This window comes from Anomaloglossus baeobatrachus, chromosome 6 (assembly GCF_048569485.1).
Source record: "Anomaloglossus baeobatrachus isolate aAnoBae1 chromosome 6, aAnoBae1.hap1, whole genome shotgun sequence".
NCBI lineage: Eukaryota > Metazoa > Chordata > Amphibia > Anura > Aromobatidae > Anomaloglossus > Anomaloglossus baeobatrachus.
In genome coordinates, this window is record NC_134358.1 from 35,827,062 (window position 1) to 35,851,734 (window position 24,673).

At 46.6% G+C, this 24,673-nt stretch overlaps 1 protein-coding gene across 2 annotated transcripts in view; it reads right to left on the reverse strand.

The window, feature by feature from the left end:
- EFR3A (EFR3 homolog A) overlaps window positions 1-24,673 on the reverse strand; it is a 157,771-nt gene that overhangs the window by 69,167 nt on the left and 63,931 nt on the right. For both annotated transcript variants that reach the window (XM_075352857.1, XM_075352856.1), the window contains exons 8-9: window positions 14,733-14,897; window positions 5,106-5,217 (exon numbers count right to left, since the gene is read on the reverse strand). In XM_075352857.1, the coding sequence (XP_075208972.1) occupies window positions 5,106-5,217; window positions 14,733-14,897 (277 nt within the window). The remainder of the gene's footprint in view (window positions 1-5,105; window positions 5,218-14,732; window positions 14,898-24,673) is intronic.

Consider the following 24,673-nt stretch of genomic DNA (forward strand, 5'->3'; position numbering starts at 1 on the left):
ATCAACTTGTATTAGAGACGGGTTGCCTCACGTTTAATCCGTCGAAAAATATTTGTCCGTCGGACGCAGACTACGTCCCCAGTAAAGTTTTTTTTTGTGTACGTCGAAAAAATGGACAGCGCCGGATCCGTCGCCATCCATCGTTTGGAAGAATGGAAGCCTATTGGTGCAAGATCTGTCATAATCTATCAAATGATGGAATCCAACGAAGAATTCCGTTTTTTCAACTAAGCATGCTCCAATTATTATTTAGCCCTCAGCTAGTTGAATCCGGCGAAAAACGGATCAGTTGCATCAGTTTAGCCGCAATTTGTGACGGATTTGTCGAGAAAATGGATTGTGACTGATGGCAAAAAACCGATTGGGGCCTATGACGCTGTTGTATATTTCCCATTTACTGATGACCTATGAAGCCTATAGGCACACAGTACAAAGATGGCAGTGACAGGGGTCTTCATTAGGACAATCCCTGGGGAGGAAGTGTTTAATAATGTAAGTCTCCTGCATTGAACCGTTTAACTGCAGGTGTCAGTAAGTGAAAGCGGCATCTAGGCGGTTACACCATAGTGATGGAAACTTGCCGTGTATGGAGCAATGTCCCCTCCTGAGCCACCTCAATAATCCCACAACTGACCCAATTTTTTTTTTTAGAAGCTGGCACATGGCGTGTATGCAGCGATGTCCCCTCCTGAGCCCCCTCATTTGACCCGCAATGAATATGAATATTATATATATATATATATATATATATATATATATATATATATATATATATATATATATTTATACACATACACACGCACACACGTGTCACAGGTTGTTAGTGAAGACAGTGTGCACCACTGCACCAGGAGGTTTATGAAATGCTCAGCTGTCCAGCGTCAAGCGACCTCAGCACGGCCGGATCTCCTGAATGTCTCGGGGATGAAGCCATGTTACCGTACATGTCAGAAGCATTCTGCATTTCCAGATGATGCACGAAAAGGTGAAACTCAAGTGGAAATGTTAAGAATGGACAGAGACATCTGTCCAGGCAGGAGGACGAGGTTTTCTTCAGGGTTTCTTTTTTTTAAGCTGAGCTTAATCTCTAGCATTGTACATGACAGCCGGACGTCTCCAGCCGCTCTGCTCACATCATGTATTATCAGCTCTCAATTTTAAAAAAAAAAATAGAGGATATCCTTATGGCTGAAGTCTAAGAAGCCATGCTCCCTGGGACTAAAAAAAAAAAAAGCAAAATGTCTCTTTTCCAGAAGGAAGAAAACAGTCTTTATTGCACATACACAATTTTGTATGTCAATGTGCAACATCTAAGCAAATGACCATGCGCTCCGACAACAGCGGTAGAAGTGCCGTGTGCTTCATGTTTAATGTGCAACATCTGGCATGAAGTCATCATCTACGTCAACCATGACAGAGGGCCAAAGACATATGTCCGGAGGCATATCAGGCCCCTAACACTCCAGGCTCCGCTCTTCTTCTCGTGCCACCACTTTCACTACTGACCCCTTCCCTTTAGACCTACTCCAGTCCTTTTCTCCGGTCGTCACTATTCACCTAACTAAAATCTTCAATCTCTCTCCCCTCTCTGGTCTCTTCCCCTCCTCCTTCAAACACTCCATCAATACTCCTCTACTAAAAAAAAAAACCAAACCCTTCTCTTGACCCATCTTGCGCAAACAACTACAGACCAGTCTCCAATCTCCCCTTCATCTCTAAACGGTGTGTTATACTTGACACCGATCTCTCCTTCACCTCCCACATACAATCTTTTGCCCATTTCTGCCACTGGAACCTTAAGAATGTCTCTAGAATTCTCTCCTTTCTCACCATAGAAACGATAAAAACCCTTACCGTGGCCCTGATCCACTCCCGCCTTGACTACTGTAACTCTCTATTAATTGGCCTCCCACTCATTAGACTTTCCCCTCTCTAGTCCATTCTTAATGCTGCAGGCCCACTGCCTGGGTATTATAGCTGACACCCCTTCTCTCCTTTACCTCCAATATACAATCTCTTGCCCGCTCCGGTCGCTTGCACCTCAAGGACATCTCTAGAATATGCCCCTTTTTCACCAAGGAAACTACAAAAACCCTCACTGTGGCCCTGATGCACTCCCACCTTGACTACTGTAACTCTCTATTAATTGGCCTCCCACTGATTAGACTTCCCCTCTCTCCAGTCCATTCTTAATGCAGCAGCCAGGGTCACCTATCTGGCTAAGCGTTACTCGGATGTTTCTGCTCTGTGCCAGTCACCGCAGTGGTTGTCCATACATTATAGGATTTAATATAAATTGCTTGTTCTCACCCACAAAGCTCTCCACAGTGCGGCTCCCCCCTACATCTCCACCCTCATCTCTGTCTATCACCCTACCTGTTCTCTACGTTTCGCAAACGACTTTCGACTAACGTCCACGCTAATCCGAACCTCCCACTCCTGGATCCAAGACTTTTCCCAAGCTGCACCAATCCTCTGGAAATGCTCTACCCCAGAAAACTAGGACAACCCACAACTTGCACACTTTCAGACGCTCCTTACAAAAACATCTTTTAAGGGTGGCCTATAACCCTCCCTATTCAAAGTCAATTCATATATATCCCCTCCACTATTTCTCAGAAAATGAATTCTCCCTCAAACTCCACTTCACCCAAAGCATTGCAAAAATTGGCTGGTGGCGGGTTCATGCAGCCTTTAACTATCCCCCTATTATTGGAGATGGCTGAACTCTTGTTATAAATAAGCCCCTATACCTTGTCAGCCCCACCTTACCTCATTGTAGATTGTAAGCTCTTACGAGCAGGGATGTCTTAATTTTTGCTTTAGTTATTGTATTTTCTATAACTGATACATATATTTGTTTCTGTATGAACCTCTGAATTGTAAAGTGCTGCAGAATATGTTGGCGCTGTGAATATACAAAATATGTTTCTATATGCTTTTTTTTTTACTGTGAGAAACAGTACAGTACAGACCAAAAGTTTGGACACACCTTCTCATCTCTAGAACAACTGTTAAGAGGAGACTTTGTGCAGCAGGCCTTCATGGTAAAATAGCTGCTAGGAAACCACTGCTAAGGACAGGCAACAAGCAGAAGAGACTTGTTTGGGCTAAAGAACACAAGGAATGGACATTAGACCAGTGGAAATCTGTGCTTTGGTCTGATGAGTCCAAATTTGAGATCTTTGGATCCAACCACCGTGTCTTTGTAGAAAAGGTGAACGTATGGACTCTACATGGCTGGTTCCCACCGTGAAGCATGGAGGAGGAGGTGTGATGGTGTGGGGGGGCCTTGCTGGAAACACTGTTGTTGATTTATTTAAAATTGAAGGCATACAGAACCAGCATGGCTACCACAGCATCTTGCAGCGGCGTGCTATTCCATCCGGTTTGCGTTTAGTTGGACCATCATTTATTTTTCAACAGGACAATGACCCCAAACACACCTCCAGGCTGTGTAAGGGCTATTTGATTAAGAAGGAGAGTGATGGGGTGCTACGCTAGATGACCTGGCCTCCACAGTCACCAGACCTGAACCCAATCGAGATGGTTTGGGGTGAGCTGGACCGCAGAGTGAAGGCAAAAGGGCCAACAAGTGCTAAGCATCTCTGGGAACTCCTTCAAGACTGTTGGAAAACCATTTCCGGTGACTACCTCTTGAAGCTCATCAAGAGAATGCCAAGAGTGTGCAAAGCAGTAATCAAAGCAAAAGGTGGCTACTTTGAAGAACCTAGAATATAAGACGTATTTTCAGTTGTTTCACACTTTTTTCTTAAGTATTTCATTCCACATGTGTTAATTCATAGTTTTGATGCCTACAATGTGAATCTACAATTTTCAGAGTCATGAAAATAAAGAAAACTCTTTGAATGAGGTGTGTCCAAACTTTTGGTCTGTACTGTATATATGTTTTTTTAATAGCCACTATATATCTTTCTAGAACCAACTTTTCTTTTGTATATGAGGAGCAAAGAGGAGTTTTAATAGCCTGTAGCTGATGTGTGATACATGGAAGAGTCTGTTCTCTAATTACCGCTGGTATCAGGAAAAGTATGAGCACGTCAAGGTCACCAGCTGCAGACTAATACAAAGCAACGGAATGCAGATGTACTAAGAAAGACTGGCTATCTGTGCAAGTCCCAATTCATGGTTGAGATGTTACGTGTCAGAAACAATGCAAAAAATGGAGTAGGAAACTAGGAGGTGCTGCAGAGGAAGTTCCAAAATGGATACACGTCACAGACTTTTTACATATTTCTTTAATATAGCCAATGGCATACTTATGAATTTTACTATGAGATTAACCCCTTATGGCTCTATAAAAGGCTTGTAAAAATAAAAGCACATCACTCTTGTGCACCTACTCTCACTGAGAGTGGGTTTATACCAGATATCTGTGTTGTCTAAATTTCTTTGCTGGTACTCAGTCACTATTAATCAGAGATTTCAGCAGACATTCATTGTTAAGAAGGTGGTTGCCGAAACTATCGAATTTTTCCTTGACAGCGCTATAGAAAGATAATACTACTAATAATAATACTAATAATAATAATAATAATAATAATAATAATAATAATAATAATAATAAATGTACAACTAGAGCAGGAGCTATAAAAGTAAAGGTAAAGTGCACTAGAGAGGGAATGCACAGAGGTTGTATTGGATGCACAAGGATGGATGCACGGTGGTGGCAGCAGTGTATAAAAAGGGAAAACCTTTCGGTATGATGTCTGTAAAGTGAACCAGGTAGCATGAAAAGTACACAACTAGGGATGATCAAATACCTCAAAATATTCAGCAACGCCGATATTTGCCGAATAGGTCGCCACTATTCAACTATTTGCGAAATATTCGATGTGCAATGTAAGTCTATGAGAAACCCGAATAGTTGCCGAATAGCAACTATTCGGGCTTCCCATAGACTTACACTGTGCATCAAATATTCGCATAGCAGCGACCTATTCGTCGCTTATTCGCGAAGCCGAACATTGCCGAATATTTGTGATATTCGATCATCCCTAGACACAACCTGAGACTCCATTACCCTAGGCTGGACTCAGATTCATGCTGCCCCCTCCACGTCTATTATTTACTTGATCACTCACCCCAACTGACTTGTATCGAGTGTGTGCGACGATCCAAAAACAGGCACCTTGCCCATGATGAACATCATAATCTCAGACCGCTGGTAGTCCGGTAAATTACTTCCAAAGAAACCTAAAAATTAAGTAAAAAATTAGAACAAAAATATCCTAAAAAAATACAATAAAATAAAAATCTTTTAAACACCAGATTAAACAGTAAGTAGCACAGGATCCGGCTGAAACTAAACTGTGAGTAGGCGGAGTCTGCCAAGAGATGCTGATTGGATGACAGTAGCTGCGAGCCAAAGTCCACTCTTACTAAGCACCTCCCACCTGTCCTTTCCAGCTGAAGGCCAGAAAACCTGGTCCTATCACTAAATCTAGGGTTAGTGAATTATAATTGAATCTAAAAATGAATGTATCACTATTTCTATGGTCAGTAAAATCAATACACCCAGGAGATTGATGGGAAGCACAGCATGCAGACACTATACCTTGAAAATGCGGTCCATCCAAATAGCATTATTGATGTTACAGGCCATGTACGATGGCACGTGGAAGCCCTAAGGGGTTCAGTATCAGACCCATGGGCAATCGTGTCTAAAAGCGATGTCAAGAATAGATTTTTGCATCACGAGGAAGGTCATTACAGATACATTAAGTATCTTTTACCGCTCATGTGTATAAAAAATGGAGGATAGAATAGATATAGTTTGGACCCACCACAGACTCGGGGGGTGTAGGAATTAACTTTTTTTCCTCTCTGAATAATCTGTCTGGAGGTTGCTGAAACCTCCGTTATTTCCTAATATCTCATGCACAAAGCCGGCAGCGCAGAAAGCAGAGGATTTACTGCAAGCGAATACGCAGCAGAAAATGTGCAGATTTCACTCTGTGGGAACCAAAATCCCCATGGGATGCATTTAGGGGCTGCAGCATTAACTTTTCTTCCTCCCTGAATAATCTTGTCTGGAGGTTGTGTAAACCTCCGTGATTTCCTAATATCTTGTGCACAAGGCCGGCAGCGCAGAAAGCAGAGGATTTACCACGAGCGAATACGCAGCAGAAAATGTGCAGATTTCACTCTGTGGGAACCAAAATCCTCAAGGGACGCATTTAAGGGGCTGCAGCATTAAATTTTCTTCCTCGCTCAATAATCTGTGTCTGGAGCTTGTGTACAGTCATGGCCAAAAGTTTTGAGAATGCTACAAATATTAATTTTTACAAAGTCTACTGCTTACGTTTTTCTAATGGCAATTTGCATATACTCCAGAATGTCATAAAGAGTGATCAGCTTAACAGCAATTACTGCAAAGTCAATATTGGCTAAGAAAATGAACTTTAACCCCCAAAACACATTTCAACATCATTGCATTCCTGCCTTAAAAGGAGCAGCTAACATTGTTTTAGTGATTGTTCCATTAACACAGGTGTGGGTGTTGATGAGGACAGGGCTGGCGATCAATCAGTCATGATTAAGTAAGAATGACACCACTGGACACTTTAAAAGGAGGCTGGTGCTTGGTATCATTGTTTCTCTTCAGTTAACCATGGTTATCTCTAAAGAATGCTCTGCACAAAAATGGCCTAACAGGGAAGAGTATCGCAGCTACAAAGTTTGCACCTCAGTCAACAATCTATCGCATCATCAAGAACTTCAAGGAAAGAGCTTCCATTGTTGCCAAAAAGGCTCCAGGGCGCCCAAGAAGGACCAGCAAACACCAGGACCGTATCTTAAAACTGTTTCAGCTGCGAGATCGGACTACCAGTAGTGCCGTACTAGCTCAGCAATGGCAGCAGGCTGGTGTGAGTGCTTCTGCATGCACTGTGAGGCGGAGACTGCTTGAGCAAGGCCTGGTTTCAAGGAGGGCAGCAAAGAAGTCACTTCTCTCCAGAAAAAACATCAGGGACCGACTGATATTCTGCAAAAGGTACAGGGAGTGGACTGCTGAGGACTGGGGTAAAGTCATTTTCTCAGATGAATTCCCTTTTCGATTGTTTGGGACATCTGGAAAAAAGAGAATTTTGTTACTTACCGTAAATTCTTTTTCTTATAGTTCCGACATGGGAGACCCAGACCATGGGTGTATAGCTTCTGCCTCCGTAGGACACACAAAGTACTACACTAAAAAGTGTAGCTCCTCCCTCTGAGCTTATACACCCCCTGGATAACCAAATATAGCCAGTTTAGTGCAAAAGCTGAAGGAGGACATCCACCCACAAGTAGAGATAGAGCAAAACCCGGAACAACCGAAACCTCTGTCTACAACAACAGCCGGTGAAAACACACGGAACAAGAAAACTGCCAACAGGCAACAGGGAGGGTGCTGGGTCTCCCATGTCGGAACTATAAGAAAAAGAATTTACGGTAAGTAAACAAAATTCTCTTTTTCTTCATCGTTCCTTATGGGAGACCCAGACCATGGGACGTTCCAAAGCAGTCCATGGGTGGGAATAAACAGAAAACTGAGAAGTAGGCGAAACCTAACTTCACAAATGGGCGACAGCCGCCTGAAGGATGCGCCTGCCCAAGCTCGCATCTGCCGAAGCATGAGCATGCACTTGGTAGTGCTTCGAAAAGGTGTGCAGACTGGACCAAGTGGCAGCCTGACAGACCTGCTGAGCCGTAGCCTGGTGCCTGAAAGCCCAAGAGGCACCGACAGCTCTGGTCGAGTGTGCCTTGATCCCCGGCGGGGGAGGCACTTGAGTACACTGGTAGGCATCGGAAATGGCCGACCTAATCCAGAGAGCTAGGGTCGGCTTGGAAGCCGAGAGGCCCTTACGCTGACCAGTGGTCAGCACAAAGAGAGAGGTGCACCGCCTAAGAGCAGCGGTGCGAGACACATAGATCCGGAGCGCCCGCACCAGATCCAGAGTATGCAACGCTTTTTCAAAGCGATGAACAGGAGCCGGACAAAAGGAAGGCAGGGAAATATCCTGGTTAAGGTGGAAAGGAGATACCACCTTAGGAAGAAAGCCCGGAGACGGACAAAGAACCACCTTGTCTTGGTGAAAAACCAAAAAAGGTGACTCCGAGAAAAGCGCAGCCAAATCAGAGACTCTCCTGAGGGAAGTTATGGCCACTAGAAAGACCACTTTCTGTGAAAGACGAGACAAAGAAACCTCCCTAAGTGGCTGAAAAGGGGGTTTCTGCAAGGCCGTGAGGACCAGATTAAGGTCCCAGGGATCCAGAGGCCGCCGGTAAGGCGGAATGATGTGAGATGCGCCCTGCATGAAGGTGCGCACCTGAGCCAGCCGGGCGATACGCCGCTGGAACAACACTGACAGAGCCGAGACCTGTCCCTTGAGGGAATTGAGGGATAGTCCTAGCTGCAGACCAGACTGCAGGAAGGACAGAAGGGTCGGCAGGGAAAAAGGCCAAGGGGCATGGCCGGTAGAACGACACCAGGACAGGAAAATTCTCCAAGTCCTGTGGTAAATTTTGGCCGAGGAAGACTTCCGAGCCTGAGCCATAGTGGAGATGACTTCGGGAGGAATGCTGGAAGCCGTCAGGATCCAGGACTCAAGAGCCACGCCGTCAATCTGAGAGCTGCAGAATTCTGGCGGAAAAACGGACCTTGTGAGAGAAGGTCTGGACGGTCCGGGAGATGCCACGGCACCTCTACGGACAGACTGAGCAGGTCTGGGTACCAAGCTCGCCTGGGCCAGTCTGGAGCAATGAGTATGACCCGACGGCCCTCCATTCTGATCTTGCGCAGGACTCTGGGCAAGAGAACTAGAGGGGGAAACACGTAAGACAGACAGAACTGGGACCAATCCTGAACCAGCGCGTCCGCTGCAAAGGCCTGAGGATCGTGGGAGCGAGCCACGTAAACCGGGACCTTGTTGTTGTGCCGGGATGCCATTAGATCCACTTCCGGAGTTCCCCACTTGCGGCAGATCGACCGGAACACTGCCGGATGCAGAGCCCACTCGCCGTTGTCCACGGTTTGACGACTGAGATAATCTGCCTCCCAGTTTTCTACGCCTGGGATGTGGACTGCGGATATGGTGGACTTTGAGTCCTCCGTCCACTTAAGGATGCGTTGAACCTCCAACATTGCCAGGCGGCTGCGAGTCCCGCCCTGGTGATTGATGTAGGCAACTGCTGTCGCGTTGTCTGACTGGACTCGAATGTGCTTGCCCGCCAACAGGTGGTGAAAGGCTACGAGAGCTAAGAGCACAGCTCTGATTTCCAGCACATTGATCGAGAGGGTTGATTCGGACGGAGTCCAAGTGCCCTGTGCTCGGTGGTGGAGAAATACTGCTCTCCAGCCGGATAGACTGGCATCCGTGGTGAGGATCACCCAGGACGGGGCCAGGAAGGAGCGTCCCTGAGACAGAGAGAGGGGCCGAAGCCACCACTGAAGAGAGCTCCTGGTCTGTGGCGACAGAGCAACCAACCTGTGCAAGGAAGAAGTCCGCTTGTCCCAACAGCGGAGAATGTCCAGATGCAGAGGACGCAGATGGAACTGGGCAAAGGGAACCGCTTCCATTGACGCCACCATCTGACCCAGCACCTGCATGAGGTGCCTGATGGAATGACGGCGGGGCCTCAACAGAGAGCGCACCGCCAGATGGAGGGACTGCTGTTTGACTAAGGGCAGCTTGACAAGTGCCGGCAGAGTCTCGAATTGCATCCCTAGGTACGTGAGTTCTTGGGTCGGGGTCAAAGTGGACTTGGGCAGATTGACAAGCCACCCGAATTGAACAAGAGTGGCGAGAGTGAGCGAGACACTCCGCTGACAGTCTGCGCTGGATGAAGCCTTGACAAGAAGGTCGTCCAGGTAAGGAATCACTGCCAACCCCTGGAGGTGCAGAACCGCAACCACTGCTGCCATGACCTTGGTAAATACTCGAGGGGCCGTGGCTAACCCGAAGGGGAGAGCCACGAATTGGAAATGTTCCTCTCCGATTGCAAAACGTAGCCAACGCTGGTGTGAAACTGCAATTGGCACATGCAGATAGGCATCTCTGATGTCGATGGATGCCAGGAAATCTCCTTGGGTCATTGAGGCAATGACTGATCGCAGAGACTCCATGCGAAAGTGCCGCACCTGAACATGCTTGTTGAGAAGCTTGAGATCCAGGATGGGCCGGAAGGAACCGTCCTTTTTGGGGACTAGGAAGAGATTTGAGTAAAAACCTCTGAACCGTTCCCTGGCGGGAACCGGTACAATCACTCCGCTGGCCTGCAAGGATGCCACGGCCTGAGAGAAGGCGGCGGCCTTGGAGCAGGGGGGAGTGGACAGAAAAAATCTGTTTGGCGGGCTGGAAGAGAACTCTATCCTGTAGTCCTGGGAGATGATATCCCGCACCCACTGATCGAAGACGTGTTGAAACCACACGTCGCCAAAGTGGGAGAGCCTGCCACCGACCAAGGACGTTGCTGGCTCGGCCAGATAGTCAAGAGGAGGCTGCCTTGGTGGCAGCAGCTCCTGCGGACTTTTGTGGACGCGGCTTCTTGCGCCAGGTGGGCTTCTGGTCCTTGGCTGAGTTAGTGGACGAGGCCGAGGGCTTAGAGGACGACCAGTTAGAGGAACGAAAGGAACGAAACCTCGACTGGTTCCTGCCCTGGACAGGTTTCCTGGTTTTAGTCTGTGGCAAGGAAGTACTCTTCCCGCCAGTAGCCTCCTTAATTATTTCATCCAGTTGTTCACCGAACAGCCTGGACCCAGCAAATGGGAGCCCAGCAAGGTACTTCTTTGAGGAAGCATCTGCCCTCCACTGTCGAAGCCACAAGATCCTGCGGATAGCGAGGGAATTAGCGGAGGCCACCGCAGTGCGGTGAGAGGCCTCCAGCATGGCAGACATGGCGTAGGCTGAAAAGGCTGAAGCCTGGGAAGTTAAGGCAACCAATTCAGGCATAGAGTCCCTAGTGAGGGAATGCATCTCCTCTAGGGAAGCAGAGATGGCTTTGAGAGCCCACACTGCTGCAAAGGATGGGGAGAACGAGGCCCCTGCCGCCTCATAGACAGACTTGGCCAGGAGGTCAACCTGGCGGTCAGTGGGATCCTTAAGTGAGGTGCCATCAGCCACAGATACAACTGTACGGGCTGAGAGTCTAGACACCGGAGGGTCTACCTTTGGTGAGTGAGCCCACTCCTTGACCACCTCTGGTGGAAAAGGATAACGGTCGTCAGAACCACGCTTTGGGAAGCGTTTGTCAGGACAGGCTCTGGGCTTGGACACAGTGGATTGAAAACTGGAGTGGTTAAAGAACACACTCCTTGTTCTCTTAGGCAAGGTAAACTGGTGCTTTTCTGCCAGAGAGGGTTGCTCCTCTGATGCTGGCGGATTGAGGTCCAGTACAGAATTAATGGACGCAATCAAATCACTCACATCTGCATCACCCTCGGTCAGATCAATGGGGCACATGGAGGTAGCGTCCGAGCCCCCAGTAAAGATATCCTCCTCGTCCTGCGGGTCGGCTCGTGAATCGGAGCCGCGGAACGAGGAAGGAGAGGGATCCCTGCGTCTCCTCTTAGGAGGACGGGGTCTGGGAGCAGATGAAGAATCCTCTGTGAGCTCTGCAGAGCGAGGCGAAGCAGCAGAGGTGCCCTGAAAAGGGGGATGATGCAAGGTTAGCAGAGTCCGGGACAGCTGTCCCATGGAGTCGGCGAAGGACTGGGAGATAGATTTAGAAAACACTTCTACCCAAGCCGGGGGTTCAGCCACCGGGGCCGGAGCAGCCGGAGGGACCACTGGGGAGACTCCAGGCTGAGGCACCACCATGTTAGAGCAGGCATCACAATGAGGATATGTGCTCGGTTCAGGCAGTACGAGCTTACATGCAGTGCATATTGAGTACAGCCTTGCAGCCTTGCTCCTAGTGTGAGACATGCTGCTGAAGTGGAGGCTCTGCAGTAAAGAATACACTCCTTCAGAATGACCCCCAGAGAGTGTATAAGAAAGTCCACAACCAGAGGTTGTGGCTTACCAGACCGTTTTGTGTGCCCTCCGGATTCCACAGCTCGGATCCCCAGACAGATTGCAGAGATGCAGCAGCCAGCGCCGATCAGTGTGAGAACGCTGATAAAATGGCGCTGGAGTGAGGAGGGGGGGCGGGGCCTAGTCCAAGAGCGGGAACCGGAGGGCCAAGGGGATATACAGGGGAGGGGAACCTCTCCTCAGAGAGGAGTGTCCTCCCCTGAGCTGAACGGCTGGTGGGCGGCGCCGCACTGTCCCTCTGCATGACTGACATGCAGGGGCAGTGACAACGAAACTAGGCCGCAGCCGAAGCCGTGGCCTAAATTTTACAATGCGGCTGGCGCTCAGGCACCCTCGGCGCGGTTCTCTGGTGAAAACCGGAGAACCGGCCGGAAATGTCACAAATGGTTCAAAACACACTCTCCCCAACATTAAAGTACAAGGGACCCCCCTGACAATAACGTCTCAATACTTAGCTTGTGAGACGCAGGGCCAGGTCCCTGAGGGATGAGTGCTCCGTCCGGCAGGGTCCTGAAAGGGCTGCGGATGGAGACCGGTGCTGGCTCCCACTTCAAGCTAGAGCCCGAGGGATGGTGAAGGAGCGCGGCATGTAAGGCTCCAGCCTTGAAATCAACCTTAACAACACCGCCGACACAGTGGGGTGAGAAGGGACATGCCGGGGGTCCAGACATGGACCCGCTTTTCTTCAAACTCTTTAAAATGAAAATCAGATGAGAATGCATGAATGTGGATGTGTGCCTCCTGAACACAAAGCATTGAACTGGCTATATTTGGTTATCCAGGGGGTGTATATGCTAGGAGGGAGGAGCTACACTTTTTAGTGTAGTACTTTGTGTGTCCTCCGGAGGCAGAAGCTATACACCCATGGTCTGGGTCTCCCATAAGGAACGATGAAGAAACAGCTTATTAGGAGAAAAAGAGGTGAGCGCTACCACCAGTCTTGTCTCATGCCAACTGTTAAGCATCCTGCAACCATTCATGTGTGGGGTTGCTTCTCAGCTAAGGGAATCGCACCACTCACAGTCTTGCCTAAAAACACAGCCATGAATAAAGAATGGCACCAGAATGTCCTCCAAGAGCAACTTCTCCCAACTGTCCAAGAGCAGTTTGGCGCACAACAATGCCTTTTCCAGCATGATGGAGCACCTTGCCATAAAGCAAAGGTGATCACTAAATGGCTCATGGAACAAAACATAGAGATTTTGGGTCCATGGCCTGGAAACTCCCCAGATCTTAATCCCATTGAGAACTTGTGGGCAATGATCATGAGACGGGTGGACAAACAAAAACCAACAAATTCTGGCAAAATGCAAGCATTGCTTATGCAAGAATGGACCGCGATCAGTCAGGATTTGCTCCAGAAGTTGATTGAGCGCTGCTAGAGAGAATTGCAGAGGTCCTGAAGAAGAAGGGTCAACACTGCAAATATTGACTTGCTGCATTAACTCATTCTAACTGTCAATATAACCTTTTGGTCTCATAATATGATTGCAATTATATTTCTGTATGTGATGTAAACATCAGACAAACACAAATAAAAACCAGAGGGCAACAGATCATGTGAAAATAGAATTTTGGTGTCATTCTCAAAACTTTTGTCCATGACTGTAAACCTCCGTGATTTCCTAATATCGTATGCACAAGGCCGGCAGCCCAAAAAGCAGAGGATTTACAGGGGATACATCCTTCCATGGCTATCCCGGTATCGCTGACCATTGTGCACTGGGATACCGCTGTGACATTAGATGTCACTGTCGGATCTGCCGACAGCCGGACCCCGCTGATTGTTTAGTGTCTCTAATAATAAAACCTGCAGACAATTTTCCAATCCTCCAGTAAACGTTAGAAGAACTGAGCGCTTTACCTGACCTGTTTTTACAGGATCATTTTTAGTTTTTCATTTTTCACAAGCGCATTTATTTATACTGGCTCTGTATGTAGAATTAATTGGCATATTGACCTCTAAAGTGAGAAATCGCTCAGAACAGCGAGTTTAGAAAAACATCACATATCATACGTAAAGGAAAGACAAGAAAAAGCATAAAAACGCCGTAATTGAAAATGCTGCAAAATAGTATAATATATAAAATAAAGATAAAATGTTCATAAGAACAGTAGGTTATATTCTTGTACATAGGGGGCAGTATTATAGTAGTTATATTCTTGTACATAGGAGCAGTATTATAGTAGTTATATTCTTGTATATAGGAGCAGTATTATAGTAGTTATATTCTTGTACATAGGGGCAGTATTATAGAACTTATATTCTTATACATAGGAGGCAGTATTATAGTAGTTATATTCTTGTACATAGAGGGCAGTATTATAGTAGTTATATTCTTGTACATAGGAGCAGTATTATAGTAGTTATATTCTTGTACAAAGGGGCAGTATTATAGTAGTTATATTCTTGTACATAGGGGCAGTATTATAGTAGTTATATTCTTGTACATAGGGGCAGTATTATAGTAGTTATATTCTTGTACATAGGGGCAGTATTATAGTAGTTATATTCTTGTACATACAGGAGGAGCAGTATTATAGAAACTTTTTGCCTATGAGGAATCATAGTAAAAGTTACATTCAATAAGTGTTCAAACTAAAAACAGTCTATATAAAACATAACCACAGACATAATCAGGAAAATAATAATGCAATAGACAAAGTATTAGTGTAGTATAGAAGAAGATTTTTCACCAATAGTCTGAATAATGGCATTCTGAACAATGCGCTCATCGCTTTCTTTACAGTTGGAGCTGAAGACGGCACTGCCCGCAGAACTTCTTCGATCCCCTAGCTCAAAGTCCACGCTCAGCGTCAGATGCTTCAGCAGGGTGTTGAACACCTCCAGCACTGTAGGACCTGGGAGATAGAGAAGGTCATGTAATGTAACACTGCGGGACTGCAAATAAATATAAAGAAAACATTCTAACAGTACAGAAAATATAATACAAAAAACATGCAGATGAAATGAGGAAAAAACTGTACAGACAACTAGAGAATGCTGAAATCTGAATCCTGCAGAATTCTAAATGCAGCTCTGGAAAGAATTACATGTATGTACACAGTGACTGCACCAGCAGAATAGTGAGTGCAGCCCTGGAGTATAATACAGGAGGTAACTCAGGATCAGTACAGGATCAGTAATGTAATGTATGTACACAGTGACTGCACCAGCAGAATAGTGAGTGCAGCTCTGGAGTATAATACAGGAGGTAACTCAGGATCAGTACAGGATCAGTAATGTAATGTATGTACACAGTGACTGCACCAGCAGAATAGTGAGTGCAGCTCTGGAGTATAATACAGGAGGTAACTCAGGATCAGTACAGGATCAGTAATGTAATGTATGTACACAGTGACTGCACCAGCAGAATAGTGAGTGCAGCCCTGGAGTATAATACAGGAGGTAACTCAGGATCAGTACAGGATCAGTAATGTAATGTATGTACACAGTGACTGCACCAGCAGAATAGTGAGTGCAGCTGTGGAGTATAATACAGGAGGTAACTCAGGATCAGTAATGTATGTACACAGTGACTGCACCAGCAGAATAGTGAGTGCAGCTCTGGAGTATAATACAGGAGGTAACTTAGGATCAGTAATGTATGTACACAGTGACTGCACCAGCAGAATAGTGAGTGCAGCTCTGGAGTATAATACAGGAGGTAACTCAGGATCAGTAATGTATGTACACAGTGACTGCACCAGCAGAATAGTAAGTGCAGCTCTGGAGTATAATACAGGAGGTAACTCAGGATCAGTAATGTATGTACACAGTGACTGCACCAGAAGAACAGTGAGTGCAGCTCTGGAGTATAATACAGGAGGTAACTCAGGATCAGTAATGTATGTACACAGTGACTGCACCAGCAGAACAGTGAGTGCAGCTCTGGAGTATAATACAGGAGGTAACTCAGGATCAGTAATGTATGTACACAGTGACTGCACCAGCAGAACAGTGAGTGCAGCTCTGGAGTATAATACAGGAGGTAACTCAGGATCAGTAATGTATGTACACAGTGACTGCACCAGCAGAACAGTGAGTGCAGCTCTGGAGTATAATACAGGAGGTAACTCAGGATCAGTAATGTATGTACACAGTGACTGCACCAGCAGAATAGTGAGTGCAGCTGTGGGCAATTTAATACAGAATTAGCACAGGATGAGTTATAAAAGCAAAATCAAAAAAGGTCTCAACTTTTCATTCATACATGTGAACAAAGTGTAGCAGAGACACAAAGTACATGATGTAGAAGGCATAAAAGACGTTGTGTCAATGCCCCTCTAATACCAGGAGGACCATTCTGGAGGTATACTTTGCTTCAGATTCATTCGCACTTCAATAGCAATAGTTTGATAACCGCCTTCTACAGAAATCCATAAAGCATAAAGGATGAGTATGTGACTGAGTATGTGACAGAGCAGTGAGGGACGCCAGGCCAAGGAACAATCCAAAGGGCTTTATTGGAACCACAAAGATAAACAACCAAACAAATATAAATCCTTAAAGTCTGCAAGGAGTCCACTACAAAACAACAGATCCAGGGGCACCGCCTGGTATTCCGATGCCAGGGAAAATAGGGCAATGGTCCTTATATGGAGTTCCTTGAGTCCAACAGGGGGAACAACAAAACACAATCCCACGTGGCCACTGATCTCCAGTCTGTAACAGTCCATACACAGGCACTATGATCTAGCCTCAGCTATAGATCCTAGTCCTCCTCCAGCCGAGATCCAACTAACTGACCTAACATGGGTCTCATTGTTCTTCTGTCCTGGGATCAGCCCCTTAGGTGGGCAGAAGAGTCCAACTCCGCCTGGACACTTGATACATGAATGGACTTTAGACTCCTGGCTCTGTCTTGTTTACCAAGTTGTAGATTGGAGAAGTCCCATGCTGAGAAGAACAAAATCCACCACCAGTAGTACATACAGGACAGTCAAGGAGAGACAGACTATTACAACATGAGCACGGGCGGGGGAGGGACATTCTGTTACAACCCCTTCACCCTTCAATTTGTGTACGGACTAGTGACCTCAACAGGTCTCTTGTCAAGTACACGTAAACATGGTGGACCTGACTCAGGGCTCCTCCTGCCTGGACAATCCGTCTGCATTTTGGGTGTTGGCTCCAGGTTCTTTAGTGTATGATGAAGATGTAGGGTTGAATATTCGGCTCCAGTTTATATCCTCCTTCTCTTAAACTCTGCTTCCTGCACCCACAAATCGGCATTGTAGATCTCCCACATCATTGCCTAGGAGAATGTCTGCAGGAAGGCCGCTCATCACACCGATTATGCATTGTTTTGCCCAAAAGCCATAATCCAGGGTTACACTTGCTCTTGGAATATATCTCTGAGTACCTCCAGCCAATTCAATGGCAATTCCTGGTCCCTTTTGAATTGCTTCTGGTTGAATTACTCGGGGATCTGCTATGGTGAGAAAAGTCCCAGTGTCACGAAAGCCAACAACTTTTTGGCCATCTAGCACAACCTCCTGTAGATGTTTATGCTGAAGGTCATAAGAACGGGTGGCTGTGGCTCGCACCCCATAGACTCCTGGTATGGAAGTCAACATATCAGAGTCACTTGGCAAATCATCAGGGCCTGAATCCAGCTCTTCTCCTGCTGAGGGTGTCTGTAGATAATGGACAGGCAAAGGTGGTCTGCAGCTGTTCTGCCTCCGAACACCTGGACAGTGAGCTTGCAGATGACCAGGCTGCCCACATTGATAACATCTGCGCTGCGTCTCACTCCTTCCAGTTTGCCTTCTGGAGAAGTAGGTAGGAGACCTTGGTGACTGATATTGAGGTGCAGGTGCTGGAGGTGGATGTCGATTTGGTGGATGACTCCACTGGATAGATGGGCATGTGGCCAACAGATGCCCGGGATGTCCCCAGCTATAACATCTTCGCTCTTCTACTTTCTCTCCTCGTCGCATAACAGACAATGTGGTAGAAACAACTGGAGGCACATACACACGGGTATCCACATGAGGTGGTAATCTAAGAGGTTGAGGAACATTGGGCACTGAAGGACAAGGAACCTCTGGTGTTGGGGAGTTGGTCATTTTTGCTCCCTCTGCTAGCAGCTTCTTCCACTGAGGCTTGATAGTGAGCACCTCATTAGCTAGAGCAGCAGCTTGTTCCACTGTCTCTGGTCTCCTCTCGCGCACCCATTCCCGGATCTCAGTAGGGCACTTGGCATAAAACTGTTCTTTTAGGATGACTTGGACGAACATCTCCCAAGTTAAGGCCCCCTCTCCCTCCAGCCAGCAATGGCATACTTGTTTCAGTCTGTGGGCATACATTTTGAAACACACTTCCCCATAACAGGATGACGTACGAAACTGAGTCCTATAAATATCTGGGGTCACGGCATAATGTTCTAGAATGGTCTGTTTTATCTCCCCATACTCACAATTCCACTGAGGGTCCACAGCTCTATAGGCGTCGGCAGCTCCACCCTCCAAGAGGCCAACCAGGTGTCTGACTCGCTCTCTTTCTGGGACTTCCATTAAATCGGCACTGATGCTCAAAGTCCTCGAAGAAGCCCTCAATGTCGCCTACAGCTTCATTAAATGGCTTAAAGTCCTTGCGGGACACTCTGGAGAATTCCCTCATAGTGGGTGCTGTGGTTACAGTTTGTCTGGAGCCTCTAGCTGCTTCCACATCAAATCTCTCCAGCAATGCCCTCTCTTGAGCTCTGCGAATGGCATCCATCTTATATTCAATGGTGACCTCATCTCCCAGCAGTGCCATCTCCTCTTCATACCACACAACCCATTGACTTTTTTTGGGTATTTACCTCCAGCCCCCGTCTTTCCTCCTCTTGCTGTGGAAATTGTTCCACGGTGCCATCTTGCAGGCAAGCTCCTTCCAAAGCCTCAATTAGTTGCTCCTTAGAGAGTCCTTTGTAGCCGACTACTAATTCACGGGCCTTTGTTTGTAGGCTCACCACAGTCCAGTTCCTGTATCCTGAGGTTCTGGGTTCAGACGGTGATGGGCCGTTGTCCTCAATTTCTTCTGCTCTGATCCCGCCGCTGCCACCAGTTTGTGACGGGGTATGCGGCAGAGCATTAAGGGACGCCAGGCCAAGGAACAATCCAAAGGGCTTTATTGGAACCACAAAAATAAAAGCACCAAACATAAATATAAATCCTTAAAAAGTCTGCAAGGAGTCCACAACAAAAAAAAGATCCAGGGGCACCGCCTGGTATTCCGATGGCAGGGAAAATAGGGCAATGGTCCTTATATGAGTTCCTTGAGTCCAACAGGGGGAACAACAAAACGCACAGTGGCCACTGATCTCGTCTGTAACAGTCCATACACAGGCCCTAGGATCCAGCCTCAGCAATAGATCCTAGAGCTTCTGCAGCCGAGATCCAACTAACTGACCTAACATGGGTCTCATTGTTCTCTCCTGGGATCAGCCCCTTAGGTGGGCAGAAGAGTCACTCCGCCTGGACACTTGATACATGAATGGACTCCTGGCTCTGTCTTGTTTACAAAGTTGTGGACTGGAGAAGTCCCATGCTGAGAAGAACAAACAATCCCCCACCAGTAGTACATACAGAACAGTCAAGGAGAGACAGACTATTACAACATGAGCACGGGCGGGGGAGGGACATTCTGTTACAGAACAACATACAATGTTCCTGTCTTGTGTTCATGACGCCTTAAAAGAGCGTGGACGATGATCACCATCTTATCACCGAGTATATTGTTAACTTTACAGGAGAACAAAAAATAAAAAAATGACAAGTCTAAAAATAAAAGCACACAAGGAATGTGTCAATAACAGACAATGCGATTTAAAAAATAATAAATAAAAAAAAATAAATAATAAAATATTATTATTATTATTATTATTATTATTATTATTATTATTAATAATAATGCTCATTTCTCTTCTCCATCCTTTGAACATTTTGACCAGGAATATGTGTCTGTAAGCCGTTCAGCGCTGACTGCTGCTCGTATCATGGTTTTCCTGCGGTTTTCGCCTCCGGTGTATATTCTGTACGGAGTGGATGGATCCTGATCATGTCTCCATGTGCTGCGCTGCCACATGCTGTGCTCATCCTGCAGCCGGATAAGGACGATTTCTGCATTTAGCTGCACCTTGGGTTTCCATGAATCATCCTCCGGGCGAGGGAAAGGAGGATACAGTCAGACGCAGGCGGTGAGAGGAGCGTCAGGAAAGGTTATATTATTAGCACCAATGTAAGAGCTGGGACCTCCGTAATAACACCATATAATACTATTCATGGATGCAATAAATGGGGGGAGTATTCATCACTGGTGAGGATCGGATTATTTTGGACCTTAAAAAGGAACTATGATCAGAGAATTACCTATTGGTTAAATCTGTATTTTGTTTTAGGTGCGAAACACAGTTTTAAAAGTATTGTTAATTTTTAAAATTCAGTTTAAAAATTTTGGAAAACTTGCAATTTCCACATTGCCCTCTAGGCCTCATAATAAAATCACTTTTCCTTTGCTGACTTTTCAGCAGCCTCATTATGATCACAGACAGGATTTCTATAACTGATAAAACCTCTATATATAGGAGAGAACACAAGATCCACCATTCAGAATAGGTGAAGTCACAGCTCACCACCTCCTCCTCCTGTACAATCACAGAGGACTAGGGCTGAGAGGACCCGGACTGTTATAGTCCGGATCCGCGCAGTTTCAAAGATGCCGGGGTGCCGAAACTGGGATTCCGGGTGTATGATCCAGATTCGGCAGTGGGGAAATTAATGTAAAAAAAAAATTAAGCGAGTGTTTCATACTTACGGAGACTTGGTGTCATGGCGGCACACTGCTTCCGGGTCGCGCATTCACTTCCTGTAGTGCGCATTAGGCTCATCGCATACACACAGCTTTCCGTGCTTTCCCCGCCCACCGGCCGTCCTGTCGACTGTGATTAGTTGCAGTCAGACACACCCCCAGCCTGTGACAGAGGCTGCCTTCAGTCATTGTCTGCACTCACAGTCGACGGTCGTATTCTATGGCCACTCGCTGTGAGATGTAGCAAAGCTGGAAGCGGCGTGGGACCTCGTGTGGATTACGCCTGACCTGCAGGGTGTTTGGGGTTAATAAAGTGGTGACGGAGGTTTTTTTTTTTATATCTTATTCCAAATAAGAGGATTTTTTTCTTTGGGTTTGTACTTTTTACTTTCATTTCCAGGTTAGTGATAGAGATATCTCATAGACGCCTGTGCCATCACTAACCTAGGGTTTAGTAGCAGCTGTGCACTGTTATTAACCACTCATTACCCCGATTGCTACCGCACAGAGATTGTAACATCTAAAGGATGTGGCAATACCGGGCGGCTGCGAGCTGAGAATACCAGCCCCCAGCTGGCTTTATCTTGGCTGGGTTTCTAAATTTGGGGGACCTTACATCGTTTTTTTTTTTTTAATTTAAATAAATAATAATAAAAATAAAGTCAGCTGTGATTTCTATTGGGCCGGAATCACTCTTGCGAGGAACTCGCGCGAGTCTCATGTCGCATCACCCGGCACAGCCGCACACTATCCTAACAGGAGCGGGTCGGCCATTGTGTTTCTATGTACCTGCATGCTCATGTTTGGAGAGCAGCAGGCCGTACCGGGTGATGTCATGCCAGACTCACACGAGTCTCGCATTGCATCACCCGGCACAGCCGCACACTCCCTTGACAGGAGCAGGTCGGCAGCTTGTGTTTCTATGTACCTGCACGCTCCTGTCAGCCTTACTGAAGACACCTTTATATACAGTAGATAACAGAGCACCCACCATTCACTATAGGTGATATCACAGCTCACCTCCGAATCTTGCACAATGACTGGTAACACCTCGATATACAGTATATATCAGGTTCCACTATCACAATAGGTGATGTCACAGCTCACCTCCTCCCCCCTGTAAAATGACCTCTATATACAGTTTACAAGACAAGATCCATTACTCACAATACATGATGTCACAGCTCACCTCTGCTTTCTCCTTTCACAATGACCTCTGCCCATTTTCAAGCAAAAGCAGAAAGTACCTGCAAACTCTCCATACAATCTGTGCACTTTCCTCAGTGTAGAACAGGTTATCACTGATGACCCAGTAGATGTCAGTCATCCAAACCTGGGGATATTGGCAAGACATGGTGTGACTGGGGGCTGACGCTACTCTTGAGAAGTTAGACTTCATCATGACTGATTCTTTATTCTGAGACATATATGGGAATGTCAGAAGTTGGATGGCACCTTAAGAAAATTACTTTATAAGGCCCTGTGCGCACTAGAAAATGGAATTTTCTTAAGAAAATTCCGCAGGGTCTGAAAGATTTCCGCACCCGCGGGAAAAACGCAAAAAAATGCACCGAAATCCGCATGCGTTTTGTTGCATTTTCTTGCGTTTTTTCCGAGGGTTGGTACATGTGTTTTAATGCATTCAATGCAATAAAGTACATTGAAAAAAAGAAAAAAAAAAAAAAGGTCATTTCCTTGTAAGATAGATCGATAGATAGATAGATATAATGGAGTTCTCCCGAGCGGAAATGTGTTCACATTACCGACCGTGCGAAATGACCTGTGATTACCTCTGCAGTGTCGTTACGAGGCTGCATTAAGTACAATGTGTCAGTCGCGGCTGCAGCAGTCTGCAAGCGTCGTGGGACCTGTGTGGATTACGCCAGAGCTGTGTGCTTGGGGGGGTTAATAAAGGGGTGAAAGAGGGGCTTTTTGTGTTTTATTTAAAATAAAGGATTTTTTCGGTGTGTGTGTGTGTGTGTGTGTGTGTGTGTGTATTCATTCACTTTTCTTACGGGTTAATCATGTAAGCTGTCTCATAGACGCTGCCATGATTAAGCCAGGACTTAGTGTCAGCGCATAGCTGCCATTAACTCGTTATTACCCTGATTGCCACCGCATCACGGCAATCTGGAAGAGCCGGGGACACTCCGGGACTGTGGCATAATAGATGCGACAGTCCCGGGACAGCTGAGGGAGGGGGGCGGGGAAGGGGGGGCATTAATCATGGCCCTCGCCCACCCCACCCTGAGAATACCGGGTTGCCGCTGTGTGTTTACCTCGGCTGGACAGTAAAAATACGTCAGAGCCCACGTTTTTGTTTTTTTTTGTAATATGTCCGTTTGATTTGTATGTGTATTCTATATGTCTGTGTGTGAGTGCGATGTGTGTGTATTCTATATGTCTGTGTGTGATGTGATCTGTGTGTGTTTACTCTCTGCTCCGCTTCCTCTTCCTGTCATAATGACATCCCTTCCCTGCAAAATATCGTTCATAGATTTGTGCTCATCACAATCCTGTTTCTGGGAGGTGACTGTGACCTCCAATTTGTAAAGAACTTGTGTTAGTAACATCTGGGAGTTTGATAAGGGGGAACCAGTTCACGATGGTGACGTCTTTGTTTTATGTTTTGTATAATAACTAGTGATGGGCGGACTCGCAGATAACCAGGATCGGCGGGTCTAACAGGGTTAAAAAAAACAAAAAAAAAAAAAAAAAACAAACAACCTGGTTCCGGCCCAGAATTGGTCCTGGTTATCTGGTTATATAAGTCTATGAGAACCAGAAAAAAGAGAATTTTGTTACTTACCGTAAAATTCTTTTTCTTATAGTTCCGTATTGGGAGACCCAGACCATGGGTGTTTAGCTTCTGCCTCCGGAGGACACACAAAGTACTACACCTCTGAGCTTATACACCCCCTGGTAGCCAGTCCTAGCCAGTTTAGTGCAAAAGCTGAAGGAGAATAGCCACCCACAAGTAGAACCGAGTAAGAACCGGAACAACCGGAGACTCTGTCCACGACAACAGCCGGTGATAACACACGGAACAAGAAAATTGCCAACAGGCAACAGGGAGGGAGCTGGGTCTCCCAATACGGAACTATAAGAAAAAGAATTTACGGTAAGTAACAAAATTCTCTTTTTCTTTATCGTTCCTTTGGGAGACCCAGACCATGGGACGTTCCAAAGCTGTCCCTGGGTGGGAATAAACAGAAAAAACTAAGAAGTAGGCGGAGCCTAACTTCACAAGTGGGCGACAGCCGCCTGAAGGATGCGTCTGCCCAAGCTCGCATCTGCCGAAGCATGAGCATGCACTTGGTAGTGCTTCGAAAAGGTATGCAGGCTAGTCCAAGTGGCAGCCTGACAGACTTGTTGAGCCGTAGCCTGGTGCCTAAAAGCCCAAGAGGCACCGAAAGCTCTGGTCGAGTGTGCTTTGATCCCCGGCGGGGGAGGCACCTGAGTACTCTGGTAGGAGTCCGAAATGGTCGATCTAATCCAACGGGCCAAGGTCGGCTTAGAAGCAGAGAGACCCTTGCGCCGACCTGTGGTTAGCACAAAAAGAGAGGTGCACCGCCTAAGCGCAGCGGTGCGAGACACATAGATCCGGAGAGCACGCACCAGATCTAGAGTATGCAGCGCTTTCTCAAAGCGATGAACAGGGGCCGGACAGAAGGAAGGCAAGGAAATATCCTGGTTAAGGTGGAAGGGAGAGACCACCTTAGGAAGAAAGTCCGGGGTCGGACGGAGAACTACCTTGTCTTGGTGAAAAACCAAAAAAGGTGACTCCGAGGAGAGCGCAGCCAAATCAGAGACTCTCCTGAGAGAAGTTATGGCAACTAGA